Source organism: Nesoenas mayeri (genome assembly GCF_963082525.1).
Source record: "Nesoenas mayeri genome assembly, chromosome: 8".
Lineage (NCBI taxonomy): Eukaryota > Metazoa > Chordata > Aves > Columbiformes > Columbidae > Nesoenas > Nesoenas mayeri.
The window spans coordinates 27,547,543-27,568,376 of record NC_137554.1 but is presented as its reverse complement, the minus strand read 5'-3'; the positions used below and the strand labels follow the sequence as shown (position 1 = coordinate 27,568,376).

The window sequence follows — 20,834 nt, the reverse complement described above, 5'->3', positions numbered from 1 at the left end:
ACTATTTTTTAAATATCATCACCATTTTTTAGGGGGAGGATCTGTTCTTTTGAGTGAGCAGGGCTGCGGAAGACAGAGTTCAGACAGAGCCAGCTGTAGGTAGTGCTGCAAAGCAGCCAGGCTCTTGCTGCAGAGCAGCACAATATTGAAGAGAAACATGGATTTGGGGCAATTTTTGCTCCATCCCCACCAAAACTATCCCTGGTCCCCTATACATCATCCTCTCTCTGCAGCATTCCCTGACGCTGCACGGGTTTGTCATGTTTGTGACCTGCCCCACTTCACACATCTTAACAGTCCCCTCTTAAACATGCTCATAATGCTCTTTTTTTAATTCAGAGCTTTGTTCTAGCAGGGAAAAGATAGGCTCGCCCCAGCTTGCTGGCAGCCCTTTCCAGAGCACAGCATTTTAAATCCTTCCCTATGCAAAGCAGGCGCATGGTGGGGGGCCGCACAGCCTTGCAAGGAGTGGGGCTCTGCAGGGACGACGATAACACAAGGATTTCTACTAGCGGATCATTTCCACCCCTCTGAGCCCTGCTCCTGGGTTTTCTTACTAAACTTCTCTTCCTGGGAAACATTCAGATTTGATTTGTATCGACTGTAGATACATGTGTTAATGCTGAGCTTTGAAAGTCTCTTTCAACCCAAACTATTCTATGATTCCTCCATTCCCCAGGGCAAAGAGGTGGGAGATGTCACATTTGGCCAGCATGGCTCTGCCCCTGCGCCCAGGGAGGCTGCACACCCCTTGGGATGGGGTCCTGGTGCCCTGCACCAGCCAGGAGGACAAACCCTTATAGAAACAAGCCTAACGAGATGGGATGGTCCCCAGAGCATTCTCCAGCCCTGTAGCCCTTCTACTGCCAAGGTCCCCACTAAGGTGGGAGAGATTCTGGCTGGAGCATGCAACAGTGTTCATAGAGCTTTTCCCTTCAGACCATGGGGCAGAGGTTTTAAGGCAGCAAACCCAAACTTTGCCTCTAGATCCCACTGTGCTTGCAGGGGCCTCGAAGTGGGACCAGCCAGGGAGACGCCGGGCGCAGGCGGCCCCTTACCAGAATCCGACAGAGCCGGGCTCACCAAGCTCAGCAGCTCCCGCTCCTTCTCGTAGTCGCCCTTACAGAGGAGCTGCCCTTCCTTCAGCACAAACTCGTCGCCCTTCTGCAGGCGCCGCTCGCAGACGCAGCAGCAGAAGCAGTGCAGGTGGTAGACGCTCTTCTGGGCGCGCATCACCAGCTCGCTGGGCGCGATGGCCTCCAGGCACCCGGCACACTTCACTGCAAAGAGCCTGGGGAGAAAGACGAGATCATAGGATCATTTGGGTTGGAAGAGACCCTCAAGATCATCGAGTCCAACTGTTAATCCAACACTGGCACTAAACTATGTCCCTAAGAACCTCATCTATGTGTCCGTTCAACCCCTCCAGGGATGGTGACTCTATCACTGCCCTGGGCAGCCTGTTCCAATGCTTGACAACCTTTTCCCTGAAGAAATTTTTGTACCTGCCTCCGGCTTGCACTGAGAGGTCAGGAGATGCTGGAGATGACAACAGGGCCTGTGAGCTCACCCATGCCTTTGACAAGCACCTGCAGAAAGGACCCATGGTGTCGGTCATCCACAAACCACCCTATCCCTCTGGTCTGGGTCAGCAGGGCACTGCAACAGCTGCATTCCTCATTGCCAAACACACCAGAAATGCCTAATATGTCATAAAAATGTCCATGGAAGCAAGCTTTGGGTTAAGCCCAGTGACAAACAGAATACCTGATGTGTCAAAAGGAAAAGAAAAAGCTCAGCTTGTTCCTTGATAGTGATGTGACAGTGTTTGAGGCAGCCCTAATTGTACAGTTCCCAGGTTTCAACAGACTAGCTTTATACTTAAAAGCCAATAATTATAATAATGACAGCAATAACACTTAGATTGAAACAGAGCTTTTTCTTCTCTGACTTTAAGTGTCCTTACTGAGAAGCTCAGTAGCATAATCGATGATTTCCAATTGGGGAAACTGAGGTGAGCAGGCCGAAGGTGGCAGCATCATTGTTGGCTTGAAAGGACTTGGAAGCACCTGGAGTTAAACCCTGGGCTGAATGTTTTACATGAATGAGATGTTTCCCCCAATACAGAGGTTTAAAGGTACCAAACCAGAACGTCCTCACCACCCCCAGATATTGGTGGTTTTGGCTTGGGCCCCATAAAGAGAAAATCGCTCTTTACCCAGCCTCGTCCTAAATATCTGTGGGAACTGGACATTATTATTCCCCTGTCTCAATTACTTTGTCCCAGGAAGAGAAGTCAGAAGTCAGCATGCATCCTGTAGAGGTTATCTCCGAGCATTGCCCGTGTCCCAGCCTGGGGATGCCCCAGGGAACTGCATGGGTAGCACTAAATCTATCCCTCCCCCTGGCCCGGATGGCTCCCACCTCCATGGTCCCTGTCCCATGGGACTTCCATCCCTGGAGGGGGACCTGTGGGGTTGGGCGCTGCAGGGCTGGAGAGGGGAACAGAAACCCCGCAGCCACCAGCCAGCTTTCAATCCTTCTTTTCTGTTTTTTTTTGGCTACCACGTAGGAAATGAAAAGTGCTGAGTCAGCCCCATTCCAACAAGGAGAGGAACAGATGTATGCAAAACCCTGGCGGCAAAGCCATCAGAAAAATAGGAAAAAAACTTTAAAAGTTTCTGTGATGAGCTTGATAGTCTGTAAAACAAGGAGACAAGGGGCAGAGCAAGGCATGCTTTGTGTCTTTGTGCCCCAAAGGGAGCTCCCAAGGCACCCGTAACACCACAGATTCTGCTGAACAAAAGCCCCAGCAGCAAAGGGATGTGTGTCTTTCTGCAGCCAACATGCAGCCTCTGCTCCCGTGAAATCCCAGTCAGGCTTCATTTCACCTCTGCATTTCACTGCTTTAGTCACCTGATAGCTGATAAACAAGATGGTCAGCTGTGCAAACCGCCGGTGGGGGACAGGCAGGCTCTGCCGCACAGGCAGCATCGGCAGCAGCTGCTGGCATCTCTGCCTGTCTCATCAGAGGCCAGCACACCTGGGCAAGGCAGCATGTCCCACCAGTGCCAGGAGGGCAGATATATGCAGGAGCAGAGGAACACAGAATCACAGAACAGTTCGGGTTGGAAAGGACCTTCGGTGCTCATCTAGTCTAACTCCCCTGCCATGAGCAAGGACATCTTCACCAGCTCAGGTTGCTCAGAGCCCCGTCCAGCCTGGCCTGGGATGTCTCCAGGGATGGTTCATCCACCACCTCTCTGGACAACCTGGGCCAGTGTTTCACCACCCTCAGTGTAAAAAATGTCTTCCTCATGTCCAGCCTGAATCTCCCCTCCTTTAGTTTAGAACCATCAACGCTTGTCCTGCTGCCTGTCTCTCCACAGAGACGGGCAGCGTCAGCCACAGAACATCACCTCCTGGTGCCTCATGCCGGGGTTGGTGAGCACCCAGTTCCAGAAGCAAACAGCTGCCTGCCAGATGTGCACACAGCTGGTGGAGTGCCAGGGCACACTGCCACCCACCAGCAGTGCCCGATGGCCTTTGTGGCTGGGTGTCAGGGGCTCAAGAGGTTGGAAAAGGGGCGTCCAAGGGTACCCCTTCATTAGTATCAGCTCCCTTCCACCTTGGGGTCCTCTCATGGACACTTCACACTGGTTTGTGGGCTATGCCTGCCAGGCTTTCCCAAAACGGCAATGGTGAGCATGGGCATGGGGTGCATTGCTCTTACCATGCCAGCCAAATCCTGGGTACGCCCAGCAAATTGTAGCATCCCACCAAGATGTAGGAAAGGGGTGTTATAAAGCTTTTATAAAACTATCATCGCTACAGAAAGTGGAAAACTAGCAAATAAAAGGTAGAAGTTAGGGAGTTCATAATTCCAGATAATGCTGTTAGTAGCTTTTACTTTTGTACATTCAACTTTAATTTCCCAGGTTTACATAAAACTGTCTCTAAGATGTTTGTATTTCCAGCATCCCTGTGACTGCCCTAGGAGGAGGGGGATGTATATTCCCTTGAAAGGATCCCTGTTGAAGGCTCATTTTTTTCTTGTTCCAGCTCTGAGAAATGCAGGCTTGTGTTAATATTTCTGTAGTCATTTCATCTTTAATTATGTCTCTTTTATGTCAAAGTGGAGGTGATTTGTATTCATCTGGTAATACATTTTCATCCTGTTCAAATGAAGTTTAAGCCTTACCTGTTGGGACTACTAACCGCTCTCAGTAATAAAATATTGATAAGCTTTTACTTTACTGCTATCTAATCTTCACAGAAAGTACCCAAAATCTCTATTTCCAGGGCACTGGTTAGAGACCCATAAACCTTTGCCAGTTAGGCACAGCCACATTGACCAAGCAATAATGTTCCTAAGCACAAAGCGTGTTGCTAAACAGGAAGGTGAGACATTTAGGTAAATGGCTGCCTAATATCAGATACTTAAAGCTGAACTTGGGTTGCTGAATAAGAGGCCTTATTTCCAACTGAGTTCCCAACAGCTCCTGCTGAGGAGTGCCAGACAGACCAGGCATCTTTCAACACCCAGTGCAGGACTCTCCCATCCCTGGGCAACGTGAGATGCAGAGAAATCCCATAAAACCTCTTCCACAGTATGAAACCATAAACAGCTCCTTCTAAACCTACAATAAATCGAGATCTTAGGCATGAGAAGGTCTCAGGCATAAAAACTGCGGCCTACCGCAGGTAGCAATGAGTGGAGAGAAAAGGGCATCACTGTTGTCCCAGATCCCCGCAGCCCTGGACCAGCCCTGGACACTACCGGCTCCTCTACAGGGACTGGGGAGGAAGAGCACACATGGATAAATCCCCACATACGACAACTCCCACATGGACAACCCCTGCATGGATAACTCACCAGAAACATCTCTGGTCAGCCTGAAATGGGGCTGAAGGAAAATCTTCCAGCACCCAATCTAGCAATTAATTTAACATTTTTGGCCTGAGCCAGACACACCAGCCTGGATCCAGAGATGTTTTTATCCACCTCTGGGATCTTCAGTTCTGTGCCCAGCTCCCTCTTGCTGCAAGCAGCCGGCTGCAGAGCAAATACCATCTTTTCACCCCTATCTCTCTCTTTGTGCCTCCGTGCAGCTACAACAGGGGCTTTGAGACCTCATTTCTCTACAGGAGGCTGCACAGAAGAGGAGGAGGATGGTTTCAACAGGTTTTAAAACACAAACAAATTACCAACCCCTAAATAGCAACAGGAGCGCCTTCATTTCTGCCATCCTAGGGATGTTGTAGGCTTTGGTTCTTAGTAGGTTTTTTTTCTCCTCCATAGCTTGAGGTTCAAAAGCTAAACGATGCCTGGCTGGTAATCTTTGTGTTTGTTTGCCTGTCACAGGGAGCTCAGTAAAAGCCTCAACAAAGCAGTGACAGTGAATATTTGCAAATAAAAACAAACCCACTCAATTTAGGAATAACTGGAACGAAAATACGGTAATGTAAACAATTTTTATCACAACACACAACCTTTTGTCTCTGATCTTAAAAATGTTCCTGTTCCTATATTGATTAATCTGAATTAAAATATGGTTTTTAGATTTAGGTTCTTTTTGAAATGTCAATCTGTAGTTTGGAAACGGAAAGGTGGTGGTGATGGGTTTCAAGAAAATCTTGAAACAAAATATTTTGCCATTTCCAAAAGTATAACATTTCTGCTGGAAGACCCTCAAGCGCGCTAGCTGACATTACAGACATCCACCCTTCCCTTGGGACACAGTCTGACTTTGCTGTACAATTCCTCTTCCTTGAGAAAACCACCCCACACCTCTGCTTTGAGGTTTCCCATCCAAGCAGCAGCACCAAAACCTCGAAATTTTGACATGTGGCTGCAGCCACCTCTGGGTTGGCACATCCCATCTCTGGGGCACCGACAGAGACGGGAGCAGCGCGGGCAGGCCCGTTTCCCATCGGAGCTGCCACCCCCTCTTTCTCCCTTCATTTTGAGGTGACAGGCTGAAAGGGGCCGTGATTGACAGGCGCTTCCCGGCTGCTGTCTGTCTGCGTGTGCCGCATACAAACGCGGCCCCTCACAGCCTCCCCGGGGAGGGTCAGGGATGCTGATATTAAATACTGATGGACAAATCTCAAACGCTGCGCGGCGGCTCGGTTTGGGCGGTGGGATGCTTTCCTCTCTGCTCGCGCCAGCCTGGCCCAGGGAGTGATGAGAGAGACAGGGGCAGCATCCGAAAAACCTCACAGGGTCCTGGCCAAGGGTGGGCACTGGTGGCACTGGTCGCTACAAAGCATTGCAGGCAGCTGCCCTGTTCCCTGCCAGGGGTGCCCATAGCAGACGCATCCACAGGGATCATAGAATCATTGTGGCTGCAAAAGACCTTTAAGATCATCAAGTCCAGCTGTTAGCCTAATGCTGTCAAGTCCACCTTAAAACCATGTCCCTAACACCTCGGTGCAGAGACCTGACCAACTCATTTCCTACTCTCACCATGGCCCAGAAGGAGCCTGAGGAGCCCCAAATCAACCCGCCAGAGGTGCAGGGAGCTCCAGCCCAGCCCTGCTCACAGCCATGCCCAACCAACAGCCTTCCAGAGAGCAAAGCTGTGGCCCCCCCAGCGCTGCGACCTTGGCATGGGGACAAACCGATGGCCACGCACGGTGTGAGGGGCGCGGGAGGAGGCTGGTGCCAGCAGTGAGCCGCAGTGCTCTGCGGGGAGCAAGGACGTCGGATTGAGTTGTCTTGGCACTGGGTCATCTTCTCACTCACCCGTCAGAAGGGGGGATGGCAGCACCGGCTCCTTCATGGGCTGGCCATGGAAACATGCCCGGTGCTGTCAACCCTGCACCCAGGGCTTGAGAACAAGCTGCTGTCCTGCTGCTGCTGGGCTCATCTCACCCTGTCCCCTCTCCAGCCCCTTAGGCTGTACTGGGGATGGGGAGTGCAATTCAGAGCACAAGCCAATACCAGCAGTCCCGGGGACCTCTGAGCCACCCCGGGTCTCCAGGCTCCCAGGCTGATGGAGGAAAGCACCCACTGCCACCCTCACCATCCCTCCCTGCACACCCCAAGCCCTCGGTGGGACAGAGGAGGGATGTTTTCCCTGGGGCTGCTCTCCTGACCCTTCCCCGGCTCCTGGCTCCCTCCCCCCCGAGGCGGACAAGTGTTCGCTTTACTGCCTGGCAACGGGGCCGGGGCTAAGCTTGCTAAAATATGAGTGTTTTTTGGCTGGAGTACCAGAAGGCTGCAGTCCTACAGAGAGAAAAAAATTGAGCACTCCATGCCATGGCTCCAGAAAGGGGGAGAATTAGGTTTCACACCGAGCAGGCTGGACCATGGCATTCTTTAGTTAATGCTTAACAAACGCCCAAACAAAAGCAGCCAACTTCGCTGCATGTTTGTAAAATGTATTCTCAGCAGATTCAGGTTTATTGGAGAATTCACTCACTTTGCAGCAAGTGGTGTTTTCCTTTTTTTTTTTTTTAATTTCCCTTCTCCTCCCTCCCCCCCAGCTCAAGCCCTTCTCATTCCTGTTGCCTGAATGCATCTTCTGACGCTTCGAGAGGACATGGCAACCAGGCTGAAGTGGGCTTATTTCATCCTAGGGGGCTGATGCGAGCTCGCCTCCATGGCCTCAGGGTGCGAGCTCTTCTCGGGGTTCAGCCAACCCACTGCTGGCAACCGGGGATGCGGAATCTGAAAAGCAGACCCTCAGACTTCTGAAAATCCACCCCTGGCTGTGTTCTCCAACAGGCCAGGGAAGGTGAGGAAGGGAGGTGAAGCCTGAGACTCCTGCTTTTCACCTTTCTTCACCCAACCTGGCTCTTTCAGAGTCTGAATCCAGTGGTCCCACCCCACCCAGCATCCCAATCTGCTGTGCACCCCAGCCCTGCGCAGCTCCCCGCCTCGGAGATCCCATCACAGTGGTGGAGGACAACAAGCACAGCTTGCTTTCACAGGCAGAGCCACCAAAGCCACCAGGGGGGACGGCCAGGGCATGGAGGAGGGGGACAGCTCCATCCAGGGACCCCAGAGGCTTTCAGGGGCTTAAAATGGGGAGTCCATGCATAGGCATCCTGCAGGAACACCCCTAAATGAGCTCCTGCCCTGATCCTTCCTGGCACCTAAGCAGGTCCCATGTCCCCTCCCAGCATCTGGTGCCGTGGCAGAGGACACCAGTGACAAGGGACAAGCTGGGGACGTGGTGGCAAAGAGGAAAGGGGGGCAGCGGAGGAGGAGGGGGTTGGCACTGAGCTATTCAACTTCCTTCTGCTACATGTGAACCACCCGAGCCTTCCCAGGAAAGGGCACCTTGGTCCCTGCCTCCTGGATGAGGTCCCAAAGCAGTCACTTAACACACCCCTAGACCCTCTGGAGACCAGCCGGGACATGCAGGGGCACTGCTAGAATAAAAAGGTTAAACAAACAGAGAAACAAAGCCTTCCCAGCAAACAGCCGCTGCCAAAACACGCCAGCAACCCGCAAGCCGTCTCTATGCCAAAATCAAAGGTCAAGCAAGTGCACAGTTTCTGAGGCTGCTTTAAGTTGCTCCATTTCTGACCAAGGACATACTAATAAGACTTTCACCAACAAGGTGCTCTATGAGCTGATGGCCCTAAGTCCCCTACAGGCCCTTTGAGAGTCTGATAAAAACCCTCAACTAACTTCAAGAACAGCCCAAAAGCAACTTCCTGGGCAAGGTGAGAAGACCAAAATGCTGATTTTTATCCCAGTTTCCCTAAACACTGCTTTTTTTTGCACGCCTTGCCTCCACTCCATAAGAGCATGTAGCATCCAGCAGAGACCTGACCCCATCACAGCACCCATACAGCACCCATCAAGAACCTGGTTTTGTAGGTGGGAGGGACACAGGTAGGAGGGGGAGAGGTGTAAACATCACAGTGTCCAAGTCCAAAAGCCATCCCAATGGATGCGACCTAAGGATCGATCCCATCCAGCCACAGCACATTAGTTCTGCATCCCAGCTGATGCATCTCCCACCAAGCCAAATTTCAAGCAGCGACCTCCTTCCCCCCACAGTGCCCTCAAGAAAACAAGGATAATTGAAAAACCACAATATCACTAGTCAAATTTAATATTGAGAGTGAGTGAGCGGGAGCCAGAGGTCAGAATTAATTACACCCCACCATATTTCAGCACGCTGCCGCGGCTCCGTGTCCTTTCCTTGGGGAGCAGCGCTTCCACAGAGAGGTCGACAGACATTATTAGAAAGGACTGATCTAAACGTACCCCCAGGAGCTTTTCAGCTTGTCTCTTCAGAGCCTTTGTTTGTACTGAGATTAATGGGGAGGCAAATGAAGGAAAAGCAAAGTCACCAGGAGTGAGAGGATGTGCCACTGTCGCCACCATCCCAATTTAGTCGGCTTTTTAAGCGGGAGATGGGAATAACAAGGAGAGAAGGAAATACTGTTCATGTCATTCATTTTGTGGATAAAACGTAATGATCTTGAAACTATTTTTTTTTTTCTTTCCAAGAAAGATAAATCCTGGCTAAAAAAATCCTGCGGGTTGGGTTTCCAGTCCCCTTGGGGATTTTACACACTCACTGGTTTTTCTACATGTTGTACCACTGTGGGACAAGGAGATATTTTCATTCTCTTCCAGCTTAAGGCACTCCTTCTTGCAAGTCGTTATATTTGCTTCTGAATTTTTGTAACCCTCCTGTGACGGAAAGTGAATACAGAAACAAAATAAAAATTAAAACCTTCCTATTTTCCATTCAAAATTTCAAAAGGAGTGTTACCAAAAGCAAAAGAAATAGAAAAAGAAAAAGGAACAAACATAACAAACATTCAGCAAGCAGAGAAATGTCCTGCTTTGGGGACAATCAGCACTTGACCAGTCCCAACCCTGAGGAACCCCATCCAGCTCCAAGCAGAGGAAGGGCTGGGGACCTCCAGTCCCTTGCAGCCCCAACTCACCCACGATGCCATAAATTTACCTCCACCTTGTACCAATAGGTTCAAAAAGGGATCAGGCAAATTCAGGGGATGGAGTCCACCCGCAGCCTGGTCCCACAGGTCTGACCTCACGCTCAGGAGCACCCAAATCCCTGACTGCCCAGGGCAGGACAAGCTCCCCTGGCTTTTGAGGGACTGTTCCAGAGCATCCCCATCGAGGGGGGCATGGGTGGATGCACATTAGGTCCAGCCGTGCTCCAGCGCTGGGGCTCCCAGCTGCTCTCAAGTCTCCTAGGCTACAATCATGGCTTGTCTTTTCCTTTATTAAACAGAAAACCCATGTTCCCCCAAGGGCTTTCCAAGCATCCAGGGATGGGGCATGTAAAATCCACGGGGCGTTCGTGCCAATGTGGCAAACTTTCATTAGGAGGCGACCAATATCCTGTCAAGCTGCCCGGCGCTCTGGCAGCTATAAAAATCGCTCGGCTGTATAAAAACTAAACAGTGTAAACTAAATCGGACATAGAGACCAGCTGCTTCAAACGGGCTCAGCAAACAGAGATGCGCGGGAGCACACTGTACGCTGCCGGTGGGGAGATACCAGCCTCCCGGCTGGGTTGTTTCTTGCCTTATCTTTTATTTCCATGTGCCCCAGCTCACCCTCGCATAAGGGTTTTGCTTAAATATCATCTGTATGTGCTGCCAAGTTGTTGGGATGGCTTGTTTGGGGTTTTTTTTTCTTTCTTTTCTTTTTTCTTTTCTTTTTTTCAACAGCATTTCCACAATGGGAAGCAGCTGTTGTGGTTAACTGGCTGCTCCTGAGCAAAAGCGGAGCTGCACATCGAGATATCTCAAAAGAGGCATCCTTCATTCATAGCTCCGTGCACTAGAGAGCACTATAACATGTGTTTCCATGAAGTTTTGTTAACTACTCAGCTAAACAAGCGCGCTGGAAATGCCAGAGGAATATGCTCTGGAATGAATGGAAATATTCATCTAAAAAGACATTAAATTTAAGCCATCTTTTTCCCCCCAAACTCTGCTGATCTCATGTTGCAGCTCTCTTCTAGCATGTGCTCTCAGGCTGAGGTTTTGGGAGAAATAAATGCAGGGGACACGTTCTGTAACCTCAGCGGCACCCGAGACAGGGCGGTGATAACAGATGATGGTGCATGGGGGATTCCTTGTGCCATGGGTGGCCTGGGGATGTGGCAGCAGGGGCAGTCCGGCGATGGGCAGCCGGACGGACAGCTCATCAACCGTGATCACGGCAAGAAACCTGCTCCCAAATGGCATCTCCTGCATGGAGATGCTTCTGCTGAGCTGCTCTGCCTTTTGTGGGTCGGAGCATCAGCTTCCCAGAGGTGCTGAGCATCCTAGAGGATCTCAGTCTCATAACAAACAGGGGTAAAAACTCAGGAAAACACAATTATCAGGTGTTTAAAATTCACTTCCTTCTTTAAAGCTTTTTCCTCTTCAGTACAAGGAAGTTTGGGAGAGAAGTTCATATTTTTAGCCAACGCTCTCTTGAAAATTCAGTATTACACCAACGCGAATCCAAACCTCTTTTTGACTTCTGTGTAGCAACTGCATTTCAAGGTGGTTTTGGTAGCCATGAACACCCCTCAGAAGGCTCTAACTGACACCAGCAAACGAGAAGCAGTCTCAGATCCTGATGTAAATTAGGGGGTCAGTATCTATTAAGGGGGAGGGGGATGCTCAGAAGGCTCCAGACTGGCCTAAAGGTGCCCAGCACCAGAGCTGGTTGAGAATTTTCCCATAAAATAATTTCCCTTCCTTCTACTTGCTCTATTTTACATGCACACACACATACACATACGTACATTTTATGTATCTTTTCTGAAAAATCCCTTTTTTCCACAGAGTTTTTTCAATTCAGATACGAGCCAAATGGGACCCTCTTTGGTTCAAGTCACTTGGGTACCAAAGGGCTGTGCCCAGGGATGCTGAGCAACGTCGAAAAAAGTGATCCTGGCACTCTGCTCCTGCTTGGTAAAAGCCCTGGCTGGACCCCATTTCACAATTCCCTACCCAAAAACATTTTTCTGAAGCTTTGTGATCTGAAAAAATCTCTTTGTGTCTTGTGTTCTGTTTTGTTTTCCTTAACCATTCTGATTTCCTTGCCAAGGTGCACTGGAATTTCCTTCCAGATGTGAACCATCGATGCTCTGCCCCACGCACCCCTCACACCCCACAGCACTCCGGTGTGCTCCTATCGCTGGGGCACCAGAGGAGGCTGTGCCGGGATGTGGGAACAACGAGCAAAGACTCCTACCAGCGAGGACAAGGATGCAGAGACAGCCCTGTCCCCTGCGCCACCACCAGGCTCATGCTGTGGTCACCATTGTAGGGATGTGGGGCTGGTGCCCAGCTTGCCAGGATACCTGAGACAGGTCCCAGCGCTGCTGAGGTACCAGGATGAGTTTTGACAGATGAGACGGTAAAAGCAAACACGCTTTCTCCAGGAAACAGGTTCCTGCCGCTCGTCTGCTCGGAGTTATCGCAGCGCTGGGGGCAGCAGCCCTTCCCTGCAGCCTCCGGGGGCCAGCAAGGCAGGATATTACTTTGTTGCTTATTCATTTTATTGCTTCTCCTTTCTAAATATTTGCTTGGCAGGAAAAGGATTCCCTTTACACAGTATCTGTTTTTACAGGTCAATTGAATTTCTGGTGCTCTCAATCCCTCCTTCCCTCCAATTGCATTTGCAAAACAAATATTGATTGTACCAATTAGCTGCGAACCCCTTGCAGAAGATGGCTCAACGCCCTGAGCCAGGGGAAGGATCTCCTGGTCCCAAAACATGTGTTGGTAGACAGAGCTGGTGGGCTGGGAGCCCACAGAGCAGCAACGTCAGGGCAAGGCTCTGCAACCCCCAGCAGGACCCCCTGGAAGACAACAGCAAAAATGTTTCTAATTCTTCCAGCTAGAAGGTAACACCTTTGAAGGGTATGGGTTTAAAACTGGGGTGTCCCCTTTCACCTGAGGCAAGTATAAAATACCGTTGTAGCAATCGTTCACTCTGGAACCTAATGATTTCAACAAATGGAAACAACAAACACAACAAACAGCAATAAGAAGTGTGACCAGGTAGGACGTAGATCCATTAACCACCCATCCCTAGCAGAAGACTCATTTTATTTGCTGAAACACTAAACACACCAGCTCACTCTGCAGCCAAGGGGTAAGGCACCCCCTTCCTGCTATGTGGGTGCTGGGGAGTCCCTTCTAGCCCTGCTCTGTTTTGCCTGGTGGGTGATAAGCAAGCAGCTTTGGGCAGCAGGGAATGGACATGATCCTCCCACCTGCCCCAAGAATATTTGCTCTCCTGAAAAAGATGCCTTTTTTTAAGACTAGATCCTGATGATAAAGGAGTTTTCCCCCAAACTGTCTTTCGGGTTTGCCTGTGCGGTGCTGGGATTCTCTGATCTGCCTCACCAAAAGCAATGAGCACGTCCAACCCAAGAACCACATCATGCTTTTTCACACTGATTTCATTGCTCTGAGTTTTATTTGTGGTTTCCTTGGGAGGTCTTGTCAAAATCCTCACTGCCACAGGGAGAAAGGAAAAATCAGTCAGCCTAAAAACTTGCTGGGTTTTCCTCTGACACAGTCTAAATAGTTTTTCAAAGAACAACTGAGATCACTGAATCACGTGGCAGTGCAAGTCACAGCAGGGATCCTTCACCCTGCACATGAACAGCCGCACCAGCCTTTGGCTGTCCCCAACAGCCTCGAGGATGGGGACAGTGATGGGTGGGACAGAGATGCCAGCTCCGGTGTCACCCCCGCTGTGACAAAGACCTGCAGCTCACAACCAGCTGGGTCACCACGGGCGAAGTGTTCAGAGCACACTGTTAAATGTGTCCTGCCCATGTCAAAAGTCACAGCCCAAGGTAAAGGCACAAGGGGGGTCATGGGGAGCTGCTGGATTAGCCACTGAGGTGGGAGTCCCCATTGCAGCCTGCCAGGACCGGGATGTGGACTTCCCTGCTGCAACAGTGCCAGAGAGATGGTGGGCTGGTCCTCCCAGAGAGGACGCCCAGTCTGCCGGGGACACCCAGCCTGGGAAAAGCCTCTTTATCCACCTCTCAACCTCATAATGATGCTGCAAATCCTGGAAAGCAGAGACAGTCCACAGTACTCTCACTATCCCCTGCAGCCTAGGGAAGGCAGATTGCCCAGCACAGCACAGGAGTGGCCCAGCATCTGGGAGAAATGCTTTTTCCCCAAAAATGTGGGATATTTTTTTCCTCTGCTTTTCTCTGAATCACAACTGTGAGAATTCAGATTCCCCTAGCAGCTTTGGGGTAAAATAAGATAAGAAAACAGAGTGGTCACCCTTCCATAGCCAGACCCAGGACACAGGGTCTGGTACCCATGGGGGTTTCAGGTCCTCCCCACAAGCCGAGCTAAAGCCAGGACAGAGATGACGATATATAAGGTGTCGACATATAAGCTGTCAATATATAAGCCAGTCCCACCGATGACAGCATGCACACATTCTGTGTCCCGAAGTGGAGGGCGGGAAACAGATGCCTGGTCAGAGAAAGGAGGGACCGGCCATGAGCCACTCGCACTCGTCTGCAGCTTGGACAAGTCCAAGGCTGTTTGGCTCCGTGTCTTGGGCTCGGGCCCATCTCTCCAGTTTAAAGCAGTTGAACTGAGCCCAAACTTCTCATTAAGTCAGCCTGCCTGAAGGTGGTTCCACCACCAGGACGTTTCATCCCAACATGAAACTGATGTTCCTCTTTGCAGATACAGGGGAATTGGGATGAGTGAGTGGAAGCAGCCCCATGGCCAGGGCAGTGCTGCCAGCTCCTGGTGTTTCACCCAAAATGGGTGACAGCAGGTGCTGGAGACCCCATACACACAGCCTGGGATTGGGTGAGAATCCCAGTTTTCACTATTTCCCTATTACCTCCTCCCGTTTTAAACTGATTGCCCTGGACTGCATCAGGAACAGGAGCTCTAAGGCTGGCAAGTCCCACAAGCCCAGATATAAGCAGGCAAAGTCAAAGTGTTTATCCTCAATTCATGTCAAATGACATGATGGGAAAACCAAGGTCAGGAGCATTGATTTATTTTGCCAGGCTGTCTCTTGGACGTGCAGGGAAGAGACAGCCTGAATCCCCCTCCCTCGCATCAAGCAACACGTGCATCCACTCCCTCCCAGTGACACCCTTAAGAAGACGTCACCGTGCCACCTCCCAGCCTTGCTGAACCCTCTAAAGGTCAGCACCAAAGGCATGTCCACCACATATGGTTATTAGTTCTCTGTGGGTCCATCCATTCCTTCACTACAGCTGGATGAGCAATTCACAGCGCATAAATTTATCTCGCAGATCTCAGCCCACGTGCTGTTTGCTAACAGTCTGTAGAGAGGCTATATTTTATCCCTTTGGGTTTCTTGGCCAGCATTCAAGCTCCTGACCCTGATTTATTCGCAATCGGTCAAGAGCCACATTTCATCTCCATAGGCCACGTCTGCACAAAGCTATTCTAAGCACGTGGCTTGACGTCCCGCGGTAGCGCCGGGGCACCTCACCGTAAACCGGTCCCGGTTCTTCACGGCATCTCCAAGAGGTATCCAGGGGGAGGCTGTGTTCAAAAATAGGCTCTGCGGGGGCAAACTTTGCCTGATGAGAGCATCATGGCCAGAACAAACCACACCTCTTCTGCGCACGAAGGCAATGAGAGCTCCAGATGCCGGCCAAGGCTGGCTCACCGCCTGTCCTCATCCCATCTCACCATCTCTTTGCCCACCTCTCTGCCTATTTATAGCCATGGAAGACCTTTGCACAATGCCCAAGCAGCCAGAGGGTTGAGTGTATAGGCGGGATGGCAAATGCCGCTCTTTAGCTTTCCAAAGTAGTTTTCCTACTGCCGCCCAAGGCGGCTGCCACAGAGAGCCCAGCACGCACCCTGCCTTTGAGACAAGACCTTGGGACCAGCCAGAAAATGCCTCCCAGAGCTATACCCATTGCCAAGCTGGCTCTGGGGTTTTCATAAACCACCCTATGCTGCACCTCAGTAAGTCTTTACTAGGGGACCAATCACCCTCATGCAGACATGAGCATCCCTCTGTGAAGATGTTACCCCTGGAGACATCCCAGGCCAGGCTGGACGGGGTTCTGAGCAACCTGATCTGGGTGAAGATGTCCCTGCTCATGGGAAGGGTGGCACTGGGGGAGCTGGGAAGGTCCCTTCCAACCCAAACTGTTCTATGATTCTATTCTAAGACAAACCAGATAAAACAACCAAGATGGTGGGAGAGGTATAGAGTAATCTGCAGAATTCAGAGAGAAGGAGTGATGTGAAGGATCAGGGTTAGTATCAGCCCTATCTGACATCTTCATTGACAATTGCAATTAGGGACTAATTAGCATGTTAATAACATTAGCAGGAGATAATAAACCGGAAAGGATGGAACAGAACAAAATAATCTGAAGCAGACCCTGGAGAGATTAAAAAAAAAGAAGAAAAGAAAAAAAAGGAAATTCAGCTTGGAAAAACACAGCTTCTAGGGGGAAAACACCTGGAACAGATGCTGCAGCAGGAAAGAGGAAAGCAGGAGTAGAGATTGGAAAGCGGCCGGGTGCAGGAGCAGCATGTCAGGCAGACGAAGGCAGCCAGGCCACCAGTTCCCCTGCAAACCAGGCTGTGGGTCTCATCTATCAGCAATGCAACACCCTGCATCAATCAGGACAAAGTGCTGGATGCCCTTGCCCTCCAGTCACGCTGAAACCCCCCCATGCCACCTCCATCACATGAGCCCCTGGACCACTTGGTGAAAGCTGCACCGTCACTGTCTTATGGGACATGGGACAAGGAGTGGACCCTGAGGTTGGGAGACCTTGGCAGTCACAGTTCTGCTATCATTGCTAGTCTACACTTAATAATAAAATGGATAGGACTGTTTTCTTGTAAAAAAATCCTATAATAACTCAAATGACCAAAATGGGGTGACCTGAGTGGTTTTTACAGGGATCCTGCACCTCCTGGTGCAAACAGGTGGCTGCAAAACCAGGTGGGGTGTGAGCACTCATGGAGGGAGGATGGTGGGGTAGCAGGTGCTCTGACACTGCTCTGGGAGCCCCAGGGGAGACAGATGAAATGGCATGGAACAACCCTTCAGCAGCAATCAGCAATCCTAATCTCACAATTGCAATGACAAGAGGGACTTTGCCCAACCCCATGATGTACAGAGTGAACAGGAGAGCTTGGAAGGGCTCATCTGATCTCCACAGCTCAGCTTCACCAGCGGCTCTTTCTGCCAAATGAAAAACAGCAGCCGTCAGGACTGCAAGGAAAGGGCTGGGCTCATTAAAACACCCTTCATCCTGAGACACAACTGCTCCTTAGCCTCTGTGCTGGAGCCTGACACCCCCAAACTCTAGTGCTCCCCAGCTGGGCATCCTTGGGAGTCACTGTCTTCTCTCCCAATGCCTAAAAAATCAGGTGGACCAAGCAGGACCTGACTCATTACCACTTGTCCCCACAACCTGAGGACAAGAACAATCACATCAGCCACTTCATGTTGTCTGACCCAAACAGCTGGTGTCACCCCTGATGTCTGAGTGCTCCAGCCCTTCCCTGGACCATTTGGATGGTTTAAAAGTGCAAACAATTTAAGGAAAATCTGGATTTTTAACCCACCAGGACCAGTGCTACAGAGTGCAGGAGCTCTGGAGGCCCTGGGCTGTGCAGCTGCCCAGCATTGAGAAGGGGCAGGAGTTTTATCACCCAAAGGGGGATTAAAGCGGTTCCTGATGCTCAAGTATCTGGAGGCAGACAGGGAGGAGGGGAGATGCTTCCCGTGATTTGTGAGCTGTTCTTGGGCTGTCCTTGCTGCCAGGTCTTGGGCAATTTGATGACTTTTTGTTGCAAACTGGAAGAACAGGAGACATATGTGAAGGAGGAAACTCGCATTCCTCTCGCCTAAGAAATCCCTTCTCACTTTCCCCCAAATCGCACATACACCCAACCTCAGGCTCTCCAGGCTGGCTTGGACACCAGCTCCCCTCCCACACCCAGATGACCTACTCATCCAGAAATGGCCAAGACCCGTGGCTGGGGCGTTATCCTCCCCTCCTTTCCTTCCCTGCCCTTGTCCTGCCTGCACAGGCAGCCAGGGCAGGCAGAAGAACTCTTCACCCTCCGGAGAGGTGAAAAACACCAGACAAAAACAACCTTTCCCAGCAGCATCAGTGCGAATGGGACCACAAGTCTCCAAAACTCTACCCAGCTGTGAGTACCTCCACATCTCCTCTTTCAGAGACATCCTGGTGGCTTGTAAACATTAATTTTATTTTTCTCTGCCCTGATTTCCCAGAAGAAATGTCTACATCAGGTCTCCCTGTCTCTGGGACTAGTGGTCCCCAGAGCCAAGCAGGGATGTGTGCCACTGGGCAGGGCTGGTGGACACAGTGATGGACATACCAGGCCACCATGCCTTGATTTCTACAGCATCTCCCTTCCCTCAGGTGCTTCCTCTGTCCCTGGAAGTCCTCTGCATGTTGCAGAGGTGGGAAAGGACTCTCACAAAGCTGAAACACAGCAATAATGTCACTTCAGGCCACCACGCTGTGTATTCACAGGCAGAAAGCCAAATCCTGACTGAGAGCCTGAGTCTGCTGTGAAAGCCTGTGGGGAAGGTATGCATCAGAAGGAAAACCATCTGAGTACCAACAGAGTCCAAATCAAAGCAACAGAGAGACCTTGGTTAGAGAACCAACTGCTGAGAGATCGTCCCTGCTTACTTCCACAGCACGTTACCACTGAAGCCTAATGATGTCACCCGTCAATCTGCTGAGCACCTTCTGAGCTGATACCTCCCAGAGCAGTTAAGGCAAAGAGTGACCTGTGTGTCACCTGCATGGGAAGGTGCTTCCAAGCTGCCTCCTGGGAGAGAAAAAGCAAGGGATTCATTTCATTGCAGTGGAAAACAGCCTCTCCATCCTTGTAGCCATCACAAGGTACTTCCTACCTCTACCTACCTATCACCAGAAAGCATGTGTAAAGCTGAATAAAACTCACCTCCAAAACAAAAGCCTGTCCCCAAGGATCGGCCATGCCACTGTGGGGAGTTTCTGACTGGTGAAAAGGTGACACAGAGACCTCACACAAAAACTGCGGGAAGAAATCCGGCAGCACTGGGTTAAGCAAGACCCTGAAATCTGCGCTCGCCTGTGCAATCTCGGCTTTGCAAGGGCTTTGCAGGTCCATTAAACAAAGCAAGACAGAAAATTGGACGCCAGTGCCTGCTCCATGGAACGAGAGCCGCCCTGCTCCAAGCCCATCTCGCTGAGGCCTCTTGAGTTTCTTTTCAACCCTTTCTAAGGGAGAATGAAGACAAACAGCCAAGCTCAGACCCAGATCAAACACAACCTCACATGTGCTCAAGGGGAACAACCAGCCCTGGAGCAGTAGGAACAAAGCACAGCCCTCACGTGGATCTTTCCACCCCTATTTTCACATCCAGCTGGATTTAGGGCTTCTCGGTTGGGGTGGGACCCTTCTGGGTAAGAAGAGAAAAAGCTCCAGGGTGGATCCTGCTGTTTCCGATTCCAGGAAGGCCAGAGCCCCTTTGAACTCTGTCCTGCTGGAGAGAGGGAAATCTGGAGATGCAAAAACACACACCCCAATGCTAATTTAGGCTTACGCCAGCCCTGTTGTCAAGCACTGTCATTCTGAAAACATCACTGACCCATGCCTGTGCTAGGCAGCCCCACAACAGACAGACAAGCCGGACATGATCTGTTATACCAACTTTAACAGGCAGCCGAACATCAACCACTAGATTTGATCTTTTAAGCACCAGCGCCTTGCCCCAGGCAGCCAGCAAGACGATTGTTAGGGCTGGAGGCAGCCTGACCACTGTCTGCTTTCCCTGCAAGCGCTGCCCCATGAAAGGATGCACAATCCCCACCATGGTACCCCTCATTGCATAGATATTGGATTTGGGAAACAGTTTTTTTGCCGCAGGCAAACTTCCCTCCCACCCTCCGCTTTCAAATGAGAATGGTTTAATGCTGTTCACCAGCACCAGGCACCAACTCCAAATGTCTGCAGAAAAAAGCCCAACATATGCCACAGATAGTACAAGCAGGTCTGTCACCAAAAGCCATCGGCATCCCTATAGCTCACCCTACTCCATCCCTCCAGTGTGGGGGAAGCCTGAGAAAGAGCAAACCAGTGGAGGTAGCAAGCAAATGAAAAGCTTTTCTGGAGGGGAGAGGCAGCAAACAGCCCCATGTGCCAGCATCTCACTGTGAAATAGCTCAGCTGCCCTGTCCACAAGCTGGGGAATTGGTGAGGAGGGGTGCGGGCCCCCCAAGAAACCTGCAAACAGCTTTAGCTCATGGCAGGACTGAAGAGATGGGCACACTAGGGCAGGTTGTTAAAGCAAGATAGGACACCACCTCCCTTGCTACAGTGGCTCAAAGGTCTCCTGAAGCAGTTCCCTGAGCTGGGGTGAGCTCAGCAGAGGCACAGGACCACCTGCGTCACCCACTCCAAAGCTGCGAGCTGCCCTGGTGCTGCTGTGATAGGTGCTGGACACAATGGGCATCCCTGACCCAGCACAAACAGCCCCATCCTGGGCTGCTCCTCCAGGAACTGCTGCGGCTTTACAATGCATATTCGGTTGTAACAGGACTCCGTTTTTTTCCCTTAATGTTGCTCGTTATTGCGGTGTGTAAAAACAACCCTTTGATAATCTCATTTTCCAGGTTGTAAAATCACTGGGATAAGGACGTGCGGGGGCTTCACCTCACCACGCTGTTTCTAATGATCTCAAGATCCTCAATGGAGAATCGTGCCTGGTTTCTGCAAACTATTATCTAATCTAATTCCCTCCATCCCATTACTTAAGGATTTACAACACATAACCTCCCCCGAAATGGTTTCTGGTA

General features: G+C 50.7%; 1 protein-coding gene across 1 annotated transcript in view; it reads right to left on the bottom strand.

The window, feature by feature from the left end:
- Window positions 1-20,834, bottom strand: part of LMX1A (LIM homeobox transcription factor 1 alpha) — a gene marked incomplete at both ends in the record, with an annotated part of 41,568 nt that overhangs the window by 4,191 nt on the left and 16,543 nt on the right. Inside the window, one exon of the mRNA XM_080348956.1 lies at window positions 1,059-1,291. Coding sequence (XP_080205082.1) covers window positions 1,059-1,291 — 233 coding nt within the window. The remainder of the gene's footprint in view (window positions 1-1,058; window positions 1,292-20,834) is intronic.